The sequence below is a fragment of the Bos javanicus genome, chromosome X (assembly GCF_032452875.1).
Source record: "Bos javanicus breed banteng chromosome X, ARS-OSU_banteng_1.0, whole genome shotgun sequence".
Classification (NCBI taxonomy): domain Eukaryota; kingdom Metazoa; phylum Chordata; class Mammalia; order Artiodactyla; family Bovidae; genus Bos; species Bos javanicus.
In genome coordinates, this window is record NC_083897.1 from 116,373,030 (window position 1) to 116,398,431 (window position 25,402).

At 45.0% G+C, this 25,402-nt stretch overlaps 1 protein-coding gene across 1 annotated transcript; it reads right to left on the reverse strand.

Annotated features, from left to right (window-relative positions):
• Positions 1 to 3,061: 3,061 nt before the first annotated feature.
• LOC133242880 (melanoma-associated antigen B3-like) lies at positions 3,062 to 24,770 on the reverse strand. Its single transcript, XM_061409105.1, has 2 exons — positions 24,699 to 24,770; positions 3,062 to 4,688 (listed from the first exon to the last, which is right to left on the reverse strand). The coding sequence occupies exon 2, from the start codon at positions 4,634 to 4,636 to the stop codon at positions 3,587 to 3,589; it is 1,050 nt and encodes a 349-aa protein (XP_061265089.1). The 5' UTR covers positions 4,637 to 4,688; positions 24,699 to 24,770; the 3' UTR covers positions 3,062 to 3,586.
• Between the last annotated feature and the right edge of the window lie 632 nt (positions 24,771 to 25,402).

Consider the following 25,402-nt stretch of genomic DNA (forward strand, 5'->3'; position numbering starts at 1 on the left):
TGCCATTGCCTTCTCCAAAAGTAGCTTCCTAGATTGTAGCAAACAGCCCACTCTACTGGGGGCCACTGACAGTGGGGGAGGCTGTACACGTGTCCAGGAAGAACACATATGGGCACTCTCTGTACTTTCTGCGCCATTTTGCTGTCAATCTAAAACTGCTTTAAAAAAGGAAACTTAAAAAAATCTTTGGGGCCTGGGGTGGTGGCTCAGTCCCACACCCTTCTCTCAGGATCTCAGTCTTGAGTGCAGGGCCAGGCCCTCTTACCCCTCTATCCAAAAGTGGGTGGGCCCCTCAATCCTCAGTTAGCTTGATTTGGATGCAGGCAGGACCCGAGGCTCCCCTCTTTGTGGATCTGAGAACATTTCTGCAGAGAAAGGCTCTCATTTCCTGAGATCCAAAAGGATGTGAGGGTGGCTTGTTTGACCACACCTGCCATGCCATGAGTGACAACTGCATCAGGCAGGTTGAGAACGCATATGATGGTGATCCCACTGGGGGTGCTGACTCCGTACCCTAAATCTGACTCAGGTGAAGGCCTAAGTGTTCCCCCTCTGCTGACCTGAGACCTCCGTCTCAAATCAAGCTCATCACTTTTCTGTTACCCCTGAGAAGGATATGAGGCCATCTCTGCCTGACATTTACAAGGATCTGCCATGCCAACAGGGAGGATTCCGTGAGGTCTCTGCTGATATGGGCTTGGCAGGGCTGCTCTCCTTCCTCCTGGCACACCTTAGAAATATTTCTCTCTACTGACCTGAGCCAGCCAACCTCAGATAAAGGTCTGCTGACCTGGACAGCCTCCTAGGGTGGAGTCACAAGTCCCTGAGAACCCTGAACTTTAAGTGAGCGATTGTTCAGGCTGAGAACTTTGCCTGGGGCATGTTACCCTCCCCAGCCCACCTGTAAGGGCCTCTTTCTCCTGGTTCCTATTTCTTTATTAAAAGTCTTCCTGGGCAAGGACACATCCTGACAACCTTTTGACCCGTTTCCCTATTGAAAACCCTTCAGAGACCAAGTTCCCATCCCAGGAGTGCTGCGAAATAGGGAAGTTGTAAGGCAAGGCAGGATGGATGTGTTGACAAAGGATAAAACACTTTCATCTACCCCTTCTCTTTAGGAGCCACACTTCACCTTTTGTGTAACTTCTCTTTGAACGGTTTTAACTTCCATATGCAAGGGGCTGTCCAGCATGATTTTCTGGGCCCCTGATCATTTGGGTTCTCTGATTTTGGATATGTAGATGATTACATTGTTACTAAATATTACCTTTCTCTGCTTTATTCAGACTTCTCAGTTATTTTGATATGCTTATTGCTGTGGTTACATATTTCCATGCAGTGTTTTGGGCACAGAGTTCTCCTTTTTATCACCTGACATACATGCTGGACCAGTCGATCAGAAGGAAGGCAAATGAAGGAACACAAAGTTGGCCTCAGGCGAGGAGGAATGGCAAAGTGTGGGCATCAGACTTATTTAGGCCAGGAGTCTACTTTCAACTGTCATTTAAGAACTGTGAGAAACTGAATACCTTACCAAACTCTGCGAGCCTCAATTTCTTCATCTGTGAAATGGGTTTCAGAAGGTCTGTCTTGGGGACTGAGAATAATGCCTATAAAATGCCTGGCCCGTTGCCTGGCCTGTCCTGAGACTGCCAAGGATGCCAGTCCTTAGTGTGATCAATTTGTCCATGGAGATTCAACCCAATACACTGTGATTCAATTTTCAACCCAGGAGATGTCAAAGAATAAGCAGGGGTCAAGGGCAAAGGACCCTTTATCAGAAAAATCCTGGTTAGCAAGGAAAACTAGCATATCCCAGTTAAGAGTATGCCACTGAAAGTCACTATGAGGTAGACACCCTCAGTGGATGTAACACAAAGCTCCAAAATGTTTCAGGGGCCCCAAACTTACCTATCTCTCACTTGCCCTTTTTCATAAACCACTCCCACTTTCATTCATTTAACCACCCACAAGTGTCTATTCCTTCCCTATTGTTTGCCAAATTACAATCAAGATAACTTGATTTCAATTATCATTATTATTTTTTTTTAGTGGTGTGGGTTCTGGCTCCCCAACTGAGGGCAGAGTGCACCAGTCCAGCGCATTCAAGGCATCATCCCACCTCAGGGGAGTGCCACCCTGATTTCTGGGAAACTCCACAGACAGGAGAAAACATGAATAGAACATCTAATCTGCACAGTGTTTACCTGTACTGGAACAAGAGCACAGGGTACATTCCATGCCAGCTTCACATGATTTCTCTCTGATTTACTCACAATCCCAAAGCACAGGCAGACTCAGAAAATACTGCAAGTTTGGTTTCCAACGCCCAAAGGAAAGTTAATATCACAATTGAGTCACAAGAAATTTTTGGTTTCCCAGTGTTTTCATAAAATTTATGTTTATACTATACTGCAGGCTATTAAGTGGGCAATAGTATTATGCCTCAGAACAATATAGATATCTTAATTAAAAACACCTGTTTGCTAAAAGAAATATCCTAATCATTATCTGAGCCTTCACTGAGTCCATCATTTTTGCTGCTGAGGGTGTGAACATTGCAAGAGGTATCAAAACGTGACACACAGACATGAAGTGAGCAAACCATGTTGGAAACATGGAGCCGAAAGACTTGCTGGAAGCAAGGTTGACTAACACAAACTTTTAATTTGTTAAAGAAAAAGAACAAAGAAAAGAAAAGCAGTACCTGTGAAATACAATAAAGAAAAGCACAACAGAGTGAAGTGTACCTATAACTGTTAAGGGCAGTTTCCCATCCCAGGCTTTGTCTTTAAACTATGCGGCCCACCATGTGAGAACCTGGTCCCTGGTCCGATTACCAAACATCCAGCCCGCCATGCACTCAACTTATAATTACTTCCCACTGAAGGACTTATACTTTCCCGAGGCCCACCACTCCCTTGCATCAGGGAATTCACATTTGACTGCTGTCATGTCACCATTTCCTTTACATGACAGCTGCTTCTCGACTCTATAATTTTATGGTCAGTGGCTAGATCTTTTTCTCAGCTCTCCAAGTACTAGCATGGAGCCTACTATGAGCAGAGGCTCAGTTCATGTTTGGGGAATAAATGAGCCTGTGAGCATGAGGTTGAAATTATTAGAATTTATTTCAACATTTTAAATTAACCAGGCATATACTGTTGCTTATAATTTTGTAAAACACAGAGTACAAGGGATGAGGGAACCAAATACTGACCATCTTCCTTTTCCTCTATTTCTTGATCCCACATATTTTACTGTTTTGTATTTTCAAGGAAATAACATATTGCAATGCCATGTTATCTTTCACTTGCTTACTAAATAAGATGGAAGCTTCCCCTTTTGCTTTTACACAACAGAAAAACTCTTATCCTTAAGACCAACAAAAAATGGTTAAGTGTGACTGATGAATTTGTACACATATATGCTAGACAAGCTTTCATTTAGAAGCAACATTTGAAAAGTAGCAAAAACATAAAAACACAGGTTTATGTATCAATTCCCCATACAGAACAGGAACACCAAGGTATTTTACACTATGAATCCTCGGTGACATCCAGTCCTATACTACTTGGAACACTGACTACTCTCTTGAGCCACGAAGTGCAGAATTTGCCTCAGCTTCACTAGGTGTGGAAGGAACTGCTGGGGGAACACTGGGACATCCACTAGCTTGGGCCCTCTCTTCCTCATCTTTCAAAGCCTCTTCATACCAAAAGTGGAAGGCACTGGGATCCAAACGGTTAATCCTGGCCAGGAACTCCAGGACTCTCATCTTGCTTGTTTCAGCATGCGCTCTGGGACCCCACAGGAGCTCATAGCATGCTGGATCACTGCCGGGCACTTGCCGATATTCCAAATACTTCAGCTGCACCAAATCTTGGGTGATGAGCTTCTTGGGCTCCCCAAATAAGAAATGCCTCTTCCCAGCATAGATATTCATCTTACCCAGGAAATCCCAGATGTCTTCCTCTGGGGCACAGTTGCCCTTCATGAAGATCACACCCAGGAGATTCATCAGGAGACCGGTCTTGGGAAAACCCCTGCCACGGTGCACGATCCCATTGCGGGGGAGATTCATCTTGCTGACAAGGACATAAGAATGCTTGGCAGTGTTGTCTTTCTTCACGTCAATACCAAATACCACCTCCATGCTGTCAGAAGCTCTTTTGAGGATCCTGAGGAATCGATTGTGGTACTTTTTATCAATAATCTTCAGCATATTCGCTTTCCTAATGGGCTTTTTTGTCTTATACATGCGTAACAGGAACTGCACCAACAGATTTGCCAGCCTGGTTAGTGAGTGTTTTCCAGACCGCACATTGGAGAGAGGGGCCTGAGAGGAATTACGTGTTTTCCCAATTTTCCCAAGGGCTCTTTTGGATGATCTTGTGGGAGAAACACCTGCAGGCACAGTGGTGGTGACCAGGGCCCCCCGAGGACGCTTGAGATGGTTACCAGACCTAGCACCGGACTTTCTCTTAGCATCAACCCCAGGACCAGGACTGGAGGAAGATGAGAGTGCTTCCATCGTGGTGGCAGTGACCTGAGTGCCCCTCAGATCCTGGGTGCCATGCTGAGCCTGGCAGCGTTTCTCACAGGTGTGGAGCTTAGCCTTCTTACCCCGAGGCATGGTGACTGTGGTCAGGACAACAGGCAGGAGTGCAGGTAGAACAGCACGTGATCTGGGCAGAGAGGAGAGAGGATGAGAGAGAGGGTGTGAATGCCCGCGGCAGGGAGGCACCACTTGGCCTTTAAGAAGGCCCACTCTTCAGGTTGCCACGCGGGCACTGCTCTGCAAACCCAAAGGACTCCCATTCTGATCACTCTGTCCTCTGAATACTCTGTCAAAATAATTAAGGTGAGTCTCAGGCTGCAGCCTGCCAGCCCTGCTAGCTGCCTCCTGAGGCTGAGGAACAGTGGGCCAGTCTAGTCCTTCTGGACACCCCCCTCCATTCTGGAGGGTGGGGGTCCTCTCGGTTCATATTCAGGACAATCGTATCAACTTTTGGCAGGCGCAGGGCCCCCTCCTCTGTGTGGCTCTAAGCTTATACCCCAGAGGCTGGTCCTCATCTTCCTGTGATACCTGAAGAAGTGAAGAGGTACCTCAGCCCAGTGTCCCTGGCAGGGGGCACCCACAGCAGTCAGCTGTAGGGAACTCTCTCCTGGGCTCACTGGGGTTTTCTGTCCTCTTTCAGGGTCTTTCCTTGGCTCTAGGTAGGGCCTGGGACACCTGTGTCTGCTGCCCTGGTGTACCTCCTCTCAGACAAAGGCTCTCACCAATCCCATACCATCAGAAAGAAAGGAGGGTTCACATACACCTGACTTCCATGCCTGGGCTTCTCAGTGCTGTGCAGTGGGTGAGGGTGGTACAGAGGGTACTCTCTATTGATTCCCCTGTTGGTGGGTGAGTACAATCATCAGTTCTTTCAGGGTCCTCACCCTGACTCCTCTGAAGCCCTGGGCCTCCTACCTTGGCATAATTGAGGTCATTCACTTAGTCCAACACCCTCACTTCTCTGAACTCTCCAGACAGAAGTGAGAAGACTGCTCATCTTCACAGATACTCTAGGTTTCTACATAGAAAAGGGCCAGAATTTATGAGAACTTAAGTTTAGAGTCAGTGTCCACCTTAGTCGTTGCTCAGGTCTGGGTAGAACTCAGGACTCCTCCCACCAATAACCTGGGTAGTTCAGCCTCAGAGCGAAGTCCTGAATACCACGAGTCCCTGGAGGGGCAAAGTCAGGGTACCACATACGTGACTACTCCCTCGCCGGAGCCTCCCAGATACATAGGCACTCTGCTTCGTGATACCACCCCTAAATGGGGAGGGGTCCCCAGTCAGTACTTAGGGCATTCACTTCACTGCTGTCAGGACTGAGATATTCTCCATCTGCAAGCAGGGGCTACTCCTGAGACCAAAGCCCTTCCATCCCTGAGACTTCCCGGGCCAAATTCAATTTGATGGCTCTGCCGGGGCTTCCCAGGGCTTACAGCAGCAGTGAGACTTGGTGCAGCCCTCTTTGGTATGGGCTGAGCGGCCCCTGCCTCAGTCCGAGCTCAGTCTTCACCTAGACTCTGGACCAGCGCTGGGAATCCACCCTCCACCCGCCATAGGCCAGGCCCTCAAACTTAAGTCCTTACTTCCTGGAAACTGTAGATCAGAAGTAAGGATGACTCATATCTGGCCATGATGCTCAGGGTCTCAGATAGCTGATAGCAGGGGAGGTGTGTGAAGGCCGAGGGGTGAAGGTGGGGAGGTTGTGTTTCTACGGTCCTCATTCGGAGTCCCCTCCTTCATCTATCAGACCTGACACTTCTCTTTTACCTAAACTGTGTCCATAAGCCTCCAAACAAAGCTTCACCTCCTAGACTGTGACAGGGGAGAAGTCCAGGAATTGAGCACATCAGTAGTGCTTTGTGTCACCATCTTAACTACCCAGTGCCCTGTTAGTACCTGGGGCTCTCCCAGTGACTGGAGCTAGGGCCTAGGTTTCTTTCATTTCCAGAATCAAGTAATCTCTTAAATCTTAAAGAATCTCTTAGATCAAAATTTACCAAAGAAGTAAGCCTAACAGCGTTGTAGGAACCATCCCCTGCCAACCACAGAGGCGAGACTTTGTGGGTTTCGCTTTGTTACAGGAGGGGCAACGGTCCCTTGACTCCACATTCAGGTCCTCACTTTGCCTTCGGGTCAGTCCTGGGAATCCACTCTCGTCCAAATGAACGCCCTGAACAGTAGTCCGAGCTCCCCGCCACCAGCACGGATTGTGGGGGGAACCACTTCTAGCTCAGGCTGCCCAGTGCAGGATCTCTGAGGGATGATGGCAGGGGCAGGGCTCTGTGGGGACACCATCGTTCAGTGTTCAGCTGTCAGTGGGTCATCCCTTAGGGTCCTCCCTGTACCATCTATCAGAGCCCAGGAATCCTTGCTCTATGGACTTGAGTCCTCCTGCCCCCAAAGCCCTAGCCTCCCCAAATCCCTAGTGGGGAGTCAGGGTGCGTCTCTGAGCATCTCTCCCTGACAGGAGGGGAGCCACTCTGTGAGCCTTCCTCCTTGGTGGGAGAGACCCTCTCATTAGCACCAATGGTCCTTACCTTCACTGTGGTGATGGCCAAGATGCCCCCCTCTGCAGAACTGGAGTTTGATCCTGACAGACAAGCCCTTCCCTCCCTGAGACCAGACAGAAATGAAGAGGCTTCCCATCCCTATAACTCTGCCTGGAGCCTCTGGGGTTAGGAATAGGGGCAGGGGTCTGTAAAGCCTCCTCATTTGTGGGTCTAATGATACTTCTTTCTTCACTCAGGGACCTCACCATGGTCCTGGCCAGTCCTGGGACCTGACCCTCCAACCTAAGATTCTCCCTCTACTGAACTGAGGCCATTCTTAGACTGAGACTTTGACCTCACAGAGAACTACAAGGCTTATAAGAGGGAATGTCCTGTCTGGGCAATCTAGGCCTGAGAGCAAGTTTGGGCAGATCTCTGAATGACCTGTATTTTAGGGTTGTTGTCTCTCCAGTCCTCACTCATGGGGGCCCTCATTTTGTCTATCTCTTGGATTAAACGATTCTTGGGGAACACCACATTCCGGCAAACTCTTGAGCAGTGTCCCTAATGCAAACCTTACAGTTTCATGTCCCAGACTTGACCTGAGATGGGGAAAATAACACAGAAGGCAGGGGGCAGAATGGGGTGTGTTCCCAGAGAAAAATGCTGCTCCATCCTTTTCAAAAGCCAGAGTCAGTCTCTTTTGTTACTTGTTTTAATTGATTTACAGGCATACCTTTAAAACACTGTACTTCACTTAATCATGCTTCATGGTATTGTGCTTCATTACAAACTTAAAATTTGCATAACCCTGCACTGAACATATCTGTGGCACCATTTTTCCAAAACCGAGTGTTCACTTGGGGTCCCTATTCCACATATTGTTAATTCTTTAAATATTTTAAACTCTTTCCTTATTTTATTTGTTATGGTGCTCTGATAACTTTTCTTTCTTACTAAGTAACTGCCTTATATATGTAAATTAAGCTATGTACATTTTTTAGAGATTTTCTAGTAAGTGTATACAATAGGATTAACAATGTTTATAAGCATGGGAATCCCCCAAATTCCTGTGACTTACTTTATGGCAATATTCACTTTATTGCAGTGATCTATAACCCAACCCACCATATCTGAGATATGCGCACACTTCTAAAGGAAAGGTGCCATCCAAGATGGCTTTGTGCTGTTCTAATTGAGGTTATCTGACACTGCATAGAGATACAATCTGATTGTCACTATCATGTTTCTCCTCCTCATTGCTGTCATTTACTGAGGTAGCCTTCAAGGCTTTCTGCCTAAAGAAGTGTATTGGAGTATATTCAGAGTCCTTACTTTTATCCCAAGATACATTTGAATGTTAAGGAACACAAGCTCTGCTTTAGGTTAAGAGGAGTCTAACAGTGTGGAATCTAGAGGAATTCAGAGAGGAGTCTAATTCCAGGCCTATTAGTTACTAGTGTTCCCCAGCAAGGGCTCGCTGCCTGATGCACATAGAAGCCAATACTATGGAACAGGCTTTTGAGAGAAAAATTTTATTCCAAGGTGGAATGGCAAGAAGACACGAGGCAGGGCTCTCAAATCTGTCTCCTCAATCCAGAGTTTGAGGTAAAATGAAAGGGTTTAGGGGAACTGCAAACCTGGAAGCTAATTGGTTAGTCTTGAATTAGTTCATGTAAGCTATTCATGCTGCTTGAAGCCAGATTTTCCATATTGAAGGACTTCATACAGTTCTCCCATGGCAACATTCCTACTCTGAGAGTTTCACAGGCTGAACCCTCTTGGTTCGGGGGTTATCCTGGAAACAGGGGCTTCTTTTTACACATGCATGGTGCTGTCTCTAAAAATAACTCAAGGTTTCATTAACCAACAACCTGTTTTAAGGAAGCAAAACAAGTTTAAATTGGTCGATGTTTTATGTTTCAATCCCCCCCATCTCTCTTTGTACATTCTTCAATCTTGCAGGAAATCATCCTCAATTTGGTTAATGATTCTCAAATTTTGTACAAAGTGATAATCCCAGGTCTCAAATCTTTGTACCAACCAGACTGGAGTGTTATATAAGCATTGGCAAGGTTGGATTAATTGGTATTTAAGAAAGGTAAGTATGAGAGACTTAACTTCCTTCACATGTCTCTTTATATGCTATTAAGTTTGGAGTTTTGGTGCCTGGATGGACTTTTATTACTATTGGGTTAGCTGTCCTGGCTCTTCCTGGCCACTCATTAGCCCAAACTGAGCTCTGCAGTTGAATGACCAATTTCTTCCACTGTTCAGTTCAGTTCAGTTCAGTCACTCAGTTATGTTCGACTCTTTGCAACCCCATGGACTGCACTTCCACTGTAGTGCTCAAAATAGTTTACATTTTGGCCAGCAAACAGAGCCTGGACCAATTGCCTTCAACCAATGCTTGCTGCCTCTTCCCAGCCTTCATGGATTGCAGTCAACATCAACCAGCACTCTTATCAAGAACTTGAGGTCTCTGGATGAGGCAGAAATCCTGGCTTCTTCCTGGAAAACCCCTGCATTCATGGGAGCTGTAAGAAAGCCTTCAGGGCTTGTCTATCTGTGGCTCAGAGCACTTTGTTCCTTTCTAGGAAGAAAATGGGCAAACGAGAGGCATCACCCCTTAATTTAGGACCCAATTCCATCTCCTAGTTTGGTTTCTGGGAAGAGTTGGCTGTATGAATTCCCTGGAGAAACCACTGAGAAGAATGGACAGTCTCAAGGTGACCAGCTTGGATCTGAGGGTTCACTTAAAGAACCCTGAAAAGTTTTCCATTATTATATGTGGTTGTCAAACTGTAGCTTAAAAGGCACGTGTGCTACCCAGCTTCCAAGGAATCTATCCCACCAGTTCCAAGATGAGCCCATTTGGTCAGAGGCTCCTAATATTTCCACCCCGCCAAGTGCTGAGGGCATGCTTGTCTACTGAAGAGGGCCATATAGAAGCTTAGACTCTGTCTCACTCTCTACCTTGAAAAACTTACCTAGTGAGGCAGAGGGTGAATGAGTGATTGCATCATGTTGAAGAAAGTGAAAGAGGAAGCTGTCTTAAACTCAGCTAGAGCTGAGTTTGAGAGAACAATTCAGGAGCACACATGTTTAAACACTGATTTCCTCACTTTCTTCTGAGCATCCTGGGGTTTAATCTTTCTGGTAGATGACCAAAACATTTTACCACTCCAGCAGAGATCACACGCAGACAAGCAAATCTACATGTCTGGGCAATTTCCAGGGGAAATACATTCAACCCAAGGCCTCTATGTAGTCTATTACCTTTAAGACCACAACCAATGGTTATTTCTCCTGGTAAAATTTCATTTTTAACATCACGCACACACATTTATAAGCAGTTCAATGCTACCTCCCTGCTATTCTGGCTCGTATAGAAGAGGACTAGACTTTTTAGTAAGGAAATGCAAGAATGTGTCCAATTGTATGAAATTCCTTTAACCAGGGCTCAGGGTACCTTCTTATGGCAGGGGGGCCAGATTTTCCTGCTTTACACTCCCTCATTTTACCTCTATGCTCTCACCACACCAAGGTAATCAGGGTTGATTTCATTAAGAATGCACTCATGTGAAATTCAAAGGATCGTAAGAGACTACTACAGACAACTATATGCAAATAAAATGGATAACCTAGAAGAAATAGACGGATTCTTAGAGAGGTACAACCTTCCAAGACTGAACAAGGAAGAAACACAGAATGTAAGTAGACCAATCACAAGAACTGAAATTGAAACAGTGATTTAACAATTTCCAATATCCAAAAGCCCAGGACCAGATGGTTTCACATGTGAATTCTATCAAACAGAGAAGAGTTATTACCTATCAATCTCAAATTCTTCCAAAAAATTGCAGAGGAAGGAACACTCCCAAGTTCGTTCTATGAGGCCACCATCACCCGGATAGCAAAATCAGACAAAGATTCACCAAAAAAGGAAATTACAGGCCAATGACACTGAAGAACATAGATGTAAAAATCCTGAACAGAATACTCGCAAACCAAAAATGACAGTCTCTTCAGTAAGTGCTGCTGTGAAAATTGGACAGCTACGTGGAAAATAATGAAGGGTAGTTCATTCAGTGTAGTTTTCCATTCCAGGCTTAAGTCTCTCAACTTTGAGACCCGCCATCTGAGGGTCTGACCCCTATTCAGTGTTTCCACAGCCTCCCTGGTGGGCTCGCCCTGTAGCCTAACTTAAAACTACCTTCCACTGCCAGACTTTTATTGTCCTAAAGTCTCCAAGTGCCTTGCCTCGGTGTATTTACACTAGACTCCTCATGAGGAAGCCCTCAATCCCCTCACCTCCTTACACCTCATTTTTATTGGGCCTCTAGATCTCAGTTCACCAGCTACTGTATATGAATGCTGCTCTTAGACTCTAGAATTCTGTAAGAAGGGGTTGAGTTTATTTTTCTTAGCATCCCCAAAACCACCCAGAAGCCTTCCAAAGAGCAGATGCTAAATTGATATTTGAACAACTATAGTTCAAGTGTGCAAGAAAGCAATGTTACTGGGATTTCACTTCTCCCACATTCTTAAATAAGCGAAGCCAATCCAGATAAATAAACTTCAATTTTACAAAGAAAGACTAAAACAAAACAAACGAAGAAATGAATACCTCTTATGATTTTTTTCTGTATCTGATAATCACACAGACTTCACTGTGGAAAAATTTCCATTTTAACAAAAAAATCCATATTCCAATATCATGTTATCTTGTTCTGAATGACAAGAAATGATTCAAGGATTTCAGTCTGTGGTATGTAATATGAAAATTCTTATTTTTCAACTTGATAATCTGCAGTACATGTGGGAGCTGTGCCATTAGTTTACTTGGACTCTGAAGCTAAACACATCTTTAATTAAAAGGAACAACAGTTAAAAACAGAAAAAAGAAAAACCTCCAATTTGTGCATATTGTATAGGAACACAAATATGTTATATGCTGAATTTCCATGAGCCCCACCGTGGCCCTCTGCTAGAGACTGCCCGCTTTCTTGAAATGCAATGTGAAGTATCTGCTCAGACTTCACTAGGGGTATTAGGAAATTTGGACATGCTCGGAAAGTGCACTGGCCCTGGCACCATAGGAGCCCTGGCTGCAGCTCTGGCTCTGGCTTTCTCTTCTTCAGCTCTCAAAGCCTCTTCATACCAGAATGGGAAGGCACTGGACTTGGTATCATTGACATTAGCCCCAAACTCCCACATTAATTTATATATCTATATCTATCATGGAAGCATCCCTTATTAGTTTACAAAATTGTACTCATTCCTTTTTATAGCTTTGTAGTACTCCACTCTGTGGATATATCATGTTCCCTCAATTAACATGTGCATAGGCATTTACATATTTTCATATGGTTGTGGGTGTCTCTTCAGAGTTAATTTCTGAAAACACTGAATTACTGGCTCAAATGTAAAAGCACATTTAATTTTCTGACATTACCAAATTATATTTATGCTCTAATCTCATTCTTTGACATGTAGCTCTCAAAGAATGAGATCAGTATATTCTCTAAAACTATACACAAAAGTAAACTGAAAAGGGATTAAAGACCTAGCTATAAGAGTGGAAACCATAAAACACTTAGAAGATTATATGAGCAGAACACACTTTGACATAAATCATAACAATAGTTTTTTGGATCTGTCTCCTAAAGCTAGGGAAATAAAAGCAAAAATAAACAAATGGGTTGTAACTAAAGTTAAAAGCTTCTGCACAGCAAAGGAGAAACCCAACCTACTATATGGGAGAAAATATTTGCCAATGATATAACCAATAAGCGATTAATATCCAAAATATATAAAAAGTTTATATAAGAGTTTTAAAAAAAACAATCAAGAAAAAGATGGGCAGAAGACTTAAATACACATTTTTCCAAGGAAGACATACAGCTGGCTAAGAGGCACATGAAAAGATGTTCAACATCGTTAATCGTCATATGAATGCAAATTTAAACCACAATGAGGTATTATCTTATACCTATCAGAAGGGCTATGATCCAAAAGGAACAGAAGTAACAAATGTTGGTGAGCATGTGGACATGATCTGTACACTGTTGGTGGGAATGTCAATTGGTGCAGCCACCATGGATAACAGTAAGGAGGGTCCTCAAAATCTAAACAGAGAACTACCAAATGACCCAGCAATCCCACTCCCAGGTGAATATATGGGAAAAAAAAAAAAAACACACTAATTTGGATGGTCTCCGTCAGGTACTCGATGCTTGTCTGAGTCTAAGGGTTTCCACTGCTCGTCTCCCCTTCCCCTCCAGCCTCATCTACTCTCTGCCATGACCCCACCCCAGTCCAACCTCCCTGTTTATTAAGAAGGCACCTGTGTCTGGCAGAGCCAGTGTGAGATGAAGAGATAGTCCTTCCCAGCCACCAGATCATCAAGAGTTTTGGCCGGACCTTTGAGCACACACTGAGACAGTGAAGAGTCAGACAAAAAGCACAGACTGTGGCGCTGAAATGGATTAATAAGGAACCTAGTGATGTGGCCAGTGACCCTCCATCACAATATTCTGCAGGTCCAGTTGGGGATGATACATTTCATTGGCAAACCACAATTATGAAAAAGAACAGCAGCCCATATTGAGGCAGTGTATTCCCTCTGACAATTCATTTCCCTAAAAACTACCCATTCACACTAAGGGTGCATTTGCAACAGAATTTATCATCCAGACATGAACACTAATGGCAGCACTCGGTTCGCTACTCTAAGATCACTGTGGTCTCTTGCTTCCATGATTTCTACAGTTCTGGTATCCATTTGCTCCCTGCTATGTGATACGAACCCAGATGATAGCCTCCCCAGTGCCAGAGGTTGCATAGATCTATAAAACAGAAATAAGTACAAAAGAGTTTTTCAGGAATGTACTCAGAAGTATGCCATGTGATGCTACCTTAAAGTCAGAATAACCTGCATTAAATCTTGAATAAACTTTCAGTTCGTTTCAGTTCAGTCACTCAGTCGTGTCCGACTCTTTGCAATCCCATGAATCACAGCACGCCAGGCCTCCCTGTCCATCACCAACTCCGGGAGTTCACTCAGACTCACGTCCATCGAGTCCATGATGCCATCCAGCCATCTCATCCTCTGTCGTCCCCTTCTCCTCCTGCCCCTAATCCCTCCCAGCATCAGAGTCTTTTCCAATGAGTCAACTCTTCACATGAGGTGGTCAAAGTACTGGAGTTTCAGCTTTAGCATCACTCCTTCCAAAGAAATCCCAGGACTGATCTCCTTTAGAATGGACTGGTTGGATCTCCTTGCAGTCCAAGGGACTCTCAAGAGTCTTCTCCAACACCACAGTTCAAAAGCATTAATTCTTTGGCACTCAACTTACTTTAAATTATTGCTAAAAATGAAAAAAAAATCACTAATTCTAAAAGATCCACACACACACAATGGAATATTACTCAGTCATAAAAAAGAATGAACTTTTGCCATTTTCAAGAACATGGATTGATTGGAAGGCATTATGTTAACTGAAATATGTGAGAGAGAGGAAGACAAATGCTGTATAATACCATTTATATGGAGAATTAAACAATAAAACAGACTAGGGAGATGAAGCAGACTGACAGATACAGAGAACAAGCTAGTAGTGGTTACCAGGGGAGAGCAGCAAGGGGCAGGGTAAGGGCAGGGATAGAAGATTAAGAGGTGCAAACTCATATGTATAAAATAGATAAGCTACAATGATATACTGCAAAACAAAGGGGATATACCGATATTTTATAATAACTATAAATGGAACATAACATTTATAAATTGTGAATCACTTTGTTGTGTCCCTGAAACATAAAATATTGTACATCAACTATGAAGATGAAGTGAAAGTGTTAGTTGCTCAGTCTTGTGCAACTCTTTTTGACCCTAAGGATGGTAGCCTGCCAGACTCCTGTATCGATGGAATTCTCGAAGTAAGAATTACCCATTGGAGTGGGTAACCATTTCCTTCTCCAGGGGATCTTTCTGACTAAGTGATCAAACCTAGGTCTCCTACATTGCAGGCAGATTCTTTGGCATCTGAGCCACCAGGGAAGCCCACAACAACTATAGCTCGCTTTAAAAACATATATATTCTCTCAGGAACATTCACATATACAATACAGTATTATTAACTATGTGCTTCCCTGGTGGCTCAGTGGTAAAGAATCTGCCTGTTGATGCAGGAGATGTGGGTTCAATTCCAGGGTCGGGAAGATCCCCTGGAGGAGGACACGGCAACCCAATCCAGTATTCTTGCATGGAAAATTCCAAAGACAGAGGAGGCTGGCAAGCTACAATCCATGGGGTTGCAGGCAGTAGGAAACCACTTGGTGACTTAACAACGATTAACTACAGTCACCATGCTGTACATTATATCCCTGCTGCTGCTGCTACGTTGCTTCAGTCGTCCCCGACTCTGTGCGACCCCATAGACGGCAGCCCACCAGGCTCCCCGTCCCTGGGATTCTCCAGGCAAGAACACTAGGGCTTCTTTATTTTGTAAGTGAAAGTTGTGAATGTTTATGCTATTTGGTCATTTACACCCATTTCATCTATCCTCCAACCCCCTCTTGTGGCAACCGCCAATCTGCAACAGGATGGACCTAGAGATCATCATACTGACTGAAGTGACTCAGACAGAGAAGGAGAAATATTATATGACATATCTTAGATGTATAATTTAAGAAGAGATGATACAAATGAATTTAACTACAAAATAGAAAGACTTACAGTCTCAGAGAACAAATTTATGGTTGCCGCTGGGGAAGGATGTGGGACAGGGATAGTTAGGGGATTTGGGATCGACATGTACACACTGCTATATTTAAAATGGATAAGCAACAAAGATGTACCGTATAACACAGGAAACTCTGCTTAGTATTATGTGGCAGTATTGATGGAGGTTTGGGGGAGAGTGGATACGTGTATATGTATGGCTGAGTCCCTTCACTGTTCACCTGAAAACTGTCACAATATTGTTAATTTGCTATACCCCAACACAAAATAAAAAAGCTGCTGCTGCTGCTGCTAAGTCACATTAGTCGTGTCTAACTCTGTGCGACCCCATAGAAGGAAGCCCACCAGGCTCCGCCATCCCTGTGGTTCTCCAGGCAAGAACACTGGAGTGGGTTGCCATTTCCTTCTCCAATGCAGGAAAGTGAAAAGTGAAAGTGAAGTCGCACAGTCGTGTCCGACTCTTAGCAACCCCATGGACTGTAGCCTACCAGGCTCCTCCGTCGATGGGATTTTCCAGGCAAGAGTGCTGGAGTGGGATGCCATTGCCTTCTCCAGTAAAAAATCTAAAATTTTACAAAAACTGTGCCTCCAGTGCAAGGGGTGTGAGTTCAAACCCTGGTTGTGGAATTAAGTTCCCATGTGCCACATAGCAAACCAATCAACAAAATATCATCACAGAAAAAAGTGATGGGAATCCATGAAAGAAATAATTGATAAGCTACATTTCATTCCCCTTAAACTTCTGCTCCATAAAAATACATCAAGAGAACAAGAAGATGAGCCATAGTCTGGGAGAAAATATTTGCAAAAGACATATCTTATGAAGGCTCTAATCTAAAATATACAAAGGACTCTTAATATTAATAAGAAGAAAACTAACATCTAATAAAAAATGGACAAAAGATATGAATAGATACCTTGCCCAGGAAGATACACAGATGGCAACAAGCATATGGAAAGATGCTCCACATCATATACCATTAGGGAACTGCAAATTAAAAAGCAAGCAGATACCACGACATGCCTTTCAGAATGGCCAGCATTCAAAGGACTGACACCACCAAATGCTGGTAAGGATGTGAATCAACAAGAACTCTCATTCCTCGGTGGTGGTGATGCAAAATGGTAGAGCCACTTTGGAAGACAGTTTGCAAGTTTCTTAGTAAACTGTACATATTCAACACTGCTGGTAGGAATATAAATTTGTACAGCCAATTTACAGGGAAAACAGTGTAGCAGTTCCTCAAAAAATCAAAAATAACACATAATACTTTCCACATTCCACTACTATCCACAGGAACTGAAATCAGGACCTCGAAGAGAGCTCTGCACTCCCATGTTCATTGCAGCACTACTCACAATGGCCAAGAAAGGGAAGCAGCCTAGGTGTCCAGTGACAGATGAATAGATAAAGAAGATGCAAAACGTACATACAATCGAGTATCATTTAACCCTAAAAAGAAGCTAACCCCTCCAGTTATGACAGCGTGGATAAACCCAGAGGACCTTCTGCTACAGTGAAATAAGCCAGACACAGAAGGACAAATACTGCATGTCATTTATATGAAGAATCTAAAATGGTCAAAGTCACAAAAACAGAGTAGAGTGGTGGTTGCCATGGTCTATGGGAGGGTGAATGAGAAGGAATTGTAGACTTAAAAAACATTCACAGTCTCTGCATGAGACAGGGTGTTCAGGGCTGGTGCACTGGGATGACCCTGAGAGATGGGATGGGGAGGGAGGTGGGAGGGGGGTCAGGAAAGGGAACAATGTACACCCATGGCTGATTCATGTCAATGTATGGCAAAAGCCACTACAATATTGTAAATAGCCTCCAATTAAAATAAATAAATTAAAAGAAAAAAAAATTCACAGCCTGAAAGCTGACAGGTATGTTCTCTTTGGTAAAAACGTTTAGGACTTCAACCCAGGAGGCCCCGTCTCGAGTAACCCTGAGAGAACTGCTCCAAAGAAGGGAGGGGAGGAGCCAGGTTACATAGAAGTTTTGCAACAAAGGGCAGGTAGTCTGAATATCAAAAGATTATGATAAATGAAGGAAAACCAGATAACCCTGGTTAAGGAATTTAGCCCTTTTCCATACATGGAAAGATGCAAGAATCGGGGCTCACTGAAATCATTCCTTTGATTTGAACTTCACATATCTGGGGCCTGTATCCTGTATTTTTACATCCTGTGTTCCCTCAGGGTTCACCATCCGTGGTGGCTGCAACTGTCGATAACTGACAGTGTTTATTCACTGATACAGCAGGCAGTATTCCAATGCTCGTTATTAATCAAAAGTTACAAAGTTTAATTATACAAAATGAATAAGTTCTAGGGATCTACTATATAATATAGAGCTTATAGTTAAAATAATATATTGTACACTCTCTAAGAGGTTAAATCTTATGGTAAGTGTTCTTATCACAAATACAAAACATAAAGGGTGAGAAGGCATCTGTCAAAATGGCCATCATCAAAAAGTCTATAAACAATAAATTCTTGAGAGGGTGTGGAGAAAAGGGAACTCTCTTTCATTGTTGGTGGGAATGTAAATTGATACAGCCTCTATGGGCTTCCTTGGTGGCTCAGAGGGTGAAGCATCTGCCTGCAATGCAGGAGACCTTGGTTCGATCCCTGGGTCAGGATGATCCCCTGAAGAAGGAAATGGAAACCCACTCCAGTACTCTTGCCTGGAAACTTCCATAGACAGAGAAGCCTGGTAGACTACAGTCTATGGGATCGCAAAGAGTCGGACACGACTCAACAAGTTCACTTTCTTTCTATGGAGAAGAGTATGAAGTTTCCTTAAAAATTAGGAATAAAACTACCACATGACCCAACCATCCCACTACTGGGCATAAACCCTTAGGAAACCATAAATGAATAAGATACATGTACTCCAGCGTTCATTGCAGTGCTATTTACAATAGATGGGCCACAGAAGTAACCTAGATGTCCATCGATGAATGGATAAAGAAGCTTTGGTACATGTATACAATGAAATACTACTCAGCCATAAAAAAGACCATATTTGAGTGAGTTCCAATGTAGTGGGTGAACCTAGGGCCTATTATACAGAGTAAAGAAAGTCAGAAAGAGAAATATGAACATCATATCCTGACACATAACACACTGAATCCTGGAGATAGCACTGATGAATGTATTTGCAGGGCAGGATGGAGACGCAGACATAGAGGACAGACTTGGTGACACAGGGGTGGAGGAGAGGGAGGGACAAACAGAGAGTAATACTGAAATATACACATTACCATATGGAACATCGACAGCCAATGGGGATTTGCTGTGTGATGCAGGGAGCTCAAACTGGTGCTCTGTGATAACCTAGATGGGTAGGAAGGAGTGGGAGGTGGGGGGATGTTCAAGGGGGAGGGGACATATGTATACCTATGGACTATTCATGTTGATGTATGGCAGAAACCAACACAATATTGTAAAGCAACTATACTCCGATTAAAAATAAACTTAAAAAAGGATGAGAGGGAAATTTTGGAGGTAATGGATATGCTTATGGCATAAACTGTGGTGGTCATTTCACAGGAGTAGACTTATCTCCAAATTCATCAATAAATTAAGTATGTATAGGTTTTTGTATGTCAATCATACATCAATAAATTGTCTTTTTTTTTAAACCAACTAAATGGATGAGGAAGCAATGGAAACAGTGACAGACTTCATTTTTGGGGGCTCCAAAATCACTGCAGATGGTGACCACAGTCACAAAATTAAAAGACGCTTGCTCCTTGGAAGAAAAGTTACGATCAACCTAGACAGCATATTAAAAAGCAGAGACATTACTTTGTCAACAAAGGTCTGCTAGCCAAAGCTATGGTTTTTCCAGTAGTCATGTATGGATGTGAGAGTTGGACTATAAAGAAAGCTGAGCACCAAAGAACTGATGCTTTTGAACTGTCATGTCAGAGAAGACTCTTGAAAGTTCCTTGGACTGCAAGGGGATCCAACCAGTCCATTCTAAAGGAGATCAGTCCTGGGTGTTCTTTGGAAGGAATGATGCTAAAGCTGAAACTCCAGTACTTTGGCCACATCATGTGAAGAGTTGACTCATTGGAAAAGACTCTGATGCTGGGAGGGATTGGGGGCAGGAGGAGAAGGGGACGACAGAGGATGAGATGGCTGGATGGCATCACCGACTCAATGGACGTGAGTCTGAGTGAACTCCGGGAGTTGGTGATGGATAGGGAGGCCTGGCGTGCTGCAGTCTATGGGGTTGCAGAGTCGGACATGACTGAGCGACTGAACTGAACTGAAACATACTCTTGGGCTAGTGGTGAAGAATCCAACTACAATGCAGGAGACTCATGGGTTTGATCCTTGAGTTGGGAAGACTCCCTGGAAGAGGAAATGGTAACCCACTCCAGAATTTTGTCTGGGAAATTCCATGGATAGAGGAGCCTGGTGGGCTATATTCCATGAGGTGGCAAAGAGTAAGAGACAACTGAGTGACTAAACAGTAAATATACTCTTACCCTATGATCTAGTGGTCATGCTCTTTGGTGTTTAGCCAGATGAGCTGGAAACTTACATCAACACAAAAACCTGCATGCAGTTGTTTATAGCAGCTTAACTCATATTTTCCAAAACTTAAAAAGCTACCATCAGTGTCCTTCAGCAGGTAATGGGATAAGTAACAGAATACTGTTCAATGCTAAACATAAATAAGTTTTCAAACTGTGAAAAGACATGGAGGAACCTTAGATGTGTATTACTAAAAAAGAAAAATTATTCTCAAAAAGCTACACACTGCATGATTCCAACTACATGACTCTTAGAAAAAAGCAGAATTATAGAAACAGTAAAAAGACCAATGGTTGCCAAGGTTTGGGGGGCAGGGAGGGAGGGATGAACAGAGCACAGAGAGCTTTTTACTGTTGGGAAACTTCTCTGTATGAACATAAAGGGGTGGGTGCTGTCGATATTTAGTTACTCAGTCGTGCCCAATTCTTGGCGACCTAATGGACTGTACCCCGCCAGACTCCTCTGTTTATGGGATTTCTCAGGCAAGAATACTCGGTGAGTTGCCTTTGTCTTCTCCAGGGGATCTTCCCATCCAGGGATTGAACCCTCGTCTCTTGCATGGGCAGATGGATTCTTTACCACTGACCCACCTGAGAAGCCCATAAGGCTGGATACAAGTCATCATCCATTTGTTTATATTCACAGAGAGTACAATACCAAGAAAAGAAGCTAATATAAGTAAATGTGCTAGTCCAGGACTTTGTGTGCTAATGATATATCAATGTAGCTTCCTAGATTGTAGCAAACGGCCTACTCTGCTGGGGGACATTGACAGTAGGGGAGGCTGTGCATGTGTCCAAGAAGAAGATATATGGGAACTCTCCATATTTTCTGCTCCATTTTGCTGTCAGTCTAAAACTGCTTTAAAAAAGTAAACTTAAAAAACTAATGGGGCTGGGTGGCTCAGCCCCATACCCTTCCCTGGGGATTGCAGTCTTGAGTGCAGGGCCAGGCCCTCTTACCCCTCTATCCAAAAATGGGTGGGCCCCTCAATCCTCATTCAGTTTGCTTGATTTGGACGCTGGCAGGGCCTGAGGCTCCCCTCTTTTTAGATCTGAGAACATTTCCTGAGATCCAAAATGATGTGAGGGTGGCATCGCTTGACCACACCTGCCATGCCATGAGTGACAACTGCATCAGGCAGGTTGAGAACGAATATGATGGTGATCCCACTGGGGGTGCTGACTCCGTACCCTAAATCTGACTCAGGTGAAGGCCTAAGTGTTCCCCCTCTGCTGACCTGAGACCTCCGTCTCAAATCAAGCTCATCACTTTTCTGTTACACCTGAGAAGGATATGAGGCCATCTCTGTCTGACATTTACAAGGATCTGCCATGCCAACAGGGAGGATTCCGTGAGGTCTCTGCTGATATGGGCTTGGCAGGGCTGCTCTCCTTCCTCTTGGCACACATTAGAAATATTTCTCTCTACTGACCTGAGCCGGCCAACTTCAGATAAAGGTCTGCTGACCTGGGTACCCTCCTAGGCGGGAGTCACAAGTCCCTGAGAACCCTGAACATTAAGTGAGCAATTGCTCAGGCTGAGAACTTTGCCTGGGGCATGTTACCCTCCCCAGCCCACCTGTAAGGGCCTCTTCCTCCTTCTTGGTCAGAAGATCTGTGTGAGAGCTCTCAGCAGCAGCTGAGACCTGGGAGGAATTTTCACCTTCCTGAACTTGGCCCTCGGCACCTACACCAGATCTCGAGCGTGCTGTGCCACCTACTCCAGATCTCGAGCGTGCTGTGCCACCACAACCAGATCTTTTGCGAATAGCACCTGCAGCAGCACTGGTGGTGCCTTGGGCTACCTGACGCCCCTTCAGGGTGCCAGCAGCAGAGGAGCTTGAGGGAGCACTCTCTGAATCAGGAGGGGAGGAGGAGGTGGTCTCTTCTCCCCCAGATGTGGTAGCCTGATCATGAAGAACCTGGGTCTCAGTCCAGGCCTGGGGATGTTTCTCACGAGCACAGTGCTTACTCTTCTGCCCATGAGGCATGACGCCTGTGGTCAGGGACCGCAGGCAGGGGTCTGGGCCAAGAGACAAGAGATTCGGGCACCTGGAGGATGGAGAATGAGGTGACATGAGCACCTTAAAACAGGGAGATTCTACCTTGGCTTAATCAAAGGCCGCCTCTGCAGGTGTCCTTGAGGACACTGCCCTAGGAACCCACAAGGCTCCTGTTTTCCTTCTCAGCCTGTCCCCTGAGAATCCCAGAGGAAGAACAGAGGCTTACTTTTCCTCTGCATCCTCTCAGCCCTGCTTTGGATTTACTGAGGTGACAGCAGGTACTGGCAGTGGGGTCCTCTCAGCTCATCTTCAGTATTATCTCATCAAGTCCTAGTGGAGCCTGGGCATCCTTCTCTCTGCTACTCTGATGCAGACACTTCAGACCTCCACATGATCCAGAAGCAAGTGAAGGTCTAAAGTGTCTGAGTGCCTCAGTCCACCTCCCTCCCAGGGGATACCCAGTGCTGAGAGCTCAGTAGGGTCTTTTCTACCCTGAGTTCACTGGGATCATCATTCCTGGTCTTTACCTTGGCTCCTTAAAACGTTGGGCACTATTCTCAATTTGCTAACTGATGGATGCACCTTCAGACTAGACATTTCCCCTCTCCTAGACTTGCTATAAAACAGTAAAGCAGATGTTCAACCTCACAGCCCATCCCTGAGATTTCCTGGGCGGAAATCCAAGGGTTGGGATGTACACTCTGAGTCCTCACTCAGGTTCCTCAACTGAGCTCCTGGCAGAGAATCTCCACTTTCTCCTGAACTGATACCTGTCGGATAGTAAAAAACCAACCACCCATTGTCCCAACAGGAGGAAGTGAAGATGACCTCATCTTCCAAACATGGTCTCCTAAGAATGGAAGCTGTTGCAGGCACGTTGATGTCCCTGTGGTCCCATCCAAGATCCCAATTCAAAGTTAATTTTTTTTTTTTTTGCTTCTCTTTTCTTCTATATGTCCTTTTAAAAACAAATTTATTTATTTTTAGTGGAAGGATAATATCTTTACAATATTGTGTTATCTTCTGCCCCACATCAATATGAATCAGCCATAGGTATATTGTATATCCCCTCCCTCTCCAAACTCTCTCCCATCTCCCACCCCATCCCACCCTTCTTAAGCTGTCAGAGCACTGGCTTTGAGCTCCCTGAGTCATAAAACTAATTCCCACTGGTTATTTATTTTACATACGGTAATGTGTACGTTTTCAATGTTACTCTCTCCATCTGCCCCTCCCTCTCCTTCCCCCACTGTGTCCACGAGTGTGTTCTCTATGTCGGCATCTCCAGGCTGCCCTGCAAATAGGTTCATCAGTACCATCTTTCTGGATTCCATATAAATGCATTAATATATGATATTGCCTTTCCTCTTTCTGACTTAATTCACTCCACATTAAAAAAAAAGAGGAATAAAACTACCACAGGAGCCAACAGTACCATTATGGAGGATATATCATGAGGAAACTAACTGAAAAAGACACTTGTACTCAAATGTTCACTGCAGCACTATTTAAAATAGCCAGGACATAGAAGTAACCAAGGTCTACATTTGACTCATGACAGGGTCTAAGAGTTCTCCCTCTGCTGACCACTCCCTTGGCTGACCACTCCTTAGCCCAAAGTGGGGACAGACATGTATTCTTGAGGTCTGCCAGGGATGACGTCAGGGAGCATCTGGTCTGAATGATGTGGTGTGGAACATATCCACAGCCCCCGAGGTTCTCACCATGACCCCTCCAAAAGTGAAACCCTCCCCTGCCAACCTGAGGCTGCCCCCTTTGACCTGGTCGCTCGCTTCCCAAAGATGTCCCGGGAAGTGTCATGTCAAAACGCCAGATTCTCACAGGCCTGAAAACAGGGCTGGCGCTTTATGTGGCCCTGTTTCTTAAGGAAGTGGCCGCCATCCTTACTCAGCGTCACAACCATGATTCATGTTCGGAACTAGCTCCCTTTGTTGAACTGGTTTTACTGTGTTAGAGCAAGGCTCTCACTTCCCCAAAACCACCTCCAGTGGACACCAGGGGGCACCACAGTTGGCCAGATCTACCCAGGGCCTCCTAGAGCCCAGTATAGGGGGGCAGCTCAGTGTGGTGCCATTGCGGTGTCGAAGTCTGCTCATCAGCCCTCAGGGCCGTTATCTAGGTCCTAGACCTCCTCTGGGGGTAGAATTCGGGCCTACCCCCCCAGACCAACGCCTTGGCCTGAGACATTCTAGACCACATTCAGCCGATAGCTCTGAGGGGCCCACAAGAGCCATATTACAGGGGTGGGATGTGGATGGGTCACTTTTATTACTGGGAGGGTTGGGAAAGTCCCTTCAGCCACATTCAGGTCCTCACCTTGCTTCCAGACGAGTCCTGGACCCTAAGTCTCCGCCAAACGGTCGCTGCGGCTACCGGTGGAGCTTCTCGCCTTCGAAGCGGAAGTGGAGGAGAGCTGCGCACCGTCCTACGTGAGGTTGCACGAGGTCGGCGGCAAGGGCAGCATACTACGGGAACCCCAATAGCTCAATATTCATCCATCCCTAGATTCTCTCTCAGGGTCCTCCGTGTGCAGTTTAACAGAGCACCGAATGCCTCCATCTATGAACCCAAGTCCTACAGCCCCCGAACAAATCCCTTTTCCAAGTCCCTGCTGCTGCTGCTGCTATGTCGCTTCAGTCATGTCCAACTCTGTGCGACCCCATAGACGGCAGCCCACCAGGCTCCCCCATCCCTGGGATTCTCCAGGCAAGAACACTGGAGTGGGTTGCCATTTCCATCTCCAACCCAAGTCCCTAGTGAAAGAAATCAGGGCACTGCTCTGAGAATCTCTGCTTGTCAGGAGGGGCACCACTCTGTAAGCCTCCCTCTTTGGGGAGAGATCCTCTCATTAGCACTGATCGTCCTCACCTTAAGTCCGGTTATGGTCAAGATGACACCCCTCTGCAGATCTGGGGCCCTATCCTGAGAGAGAAGGCCTTTCCTTCCCTGAGGTCACACAGGTGGAATGAGGGGACCACTCAGAAGTAGCTCTTCTGGGTCTCTCAGAGCTAAGAATTTAC

Excerpts from the sequence above, each read along its gene's own strand:
- LOC133242880 (XM_061409105.1), bottom strand. The coding sequence starts at position 4,636 with ATGCCTCGGGGTAAGAAGGCTAAGCTCCACACCTGTGAGAAACGCTGC.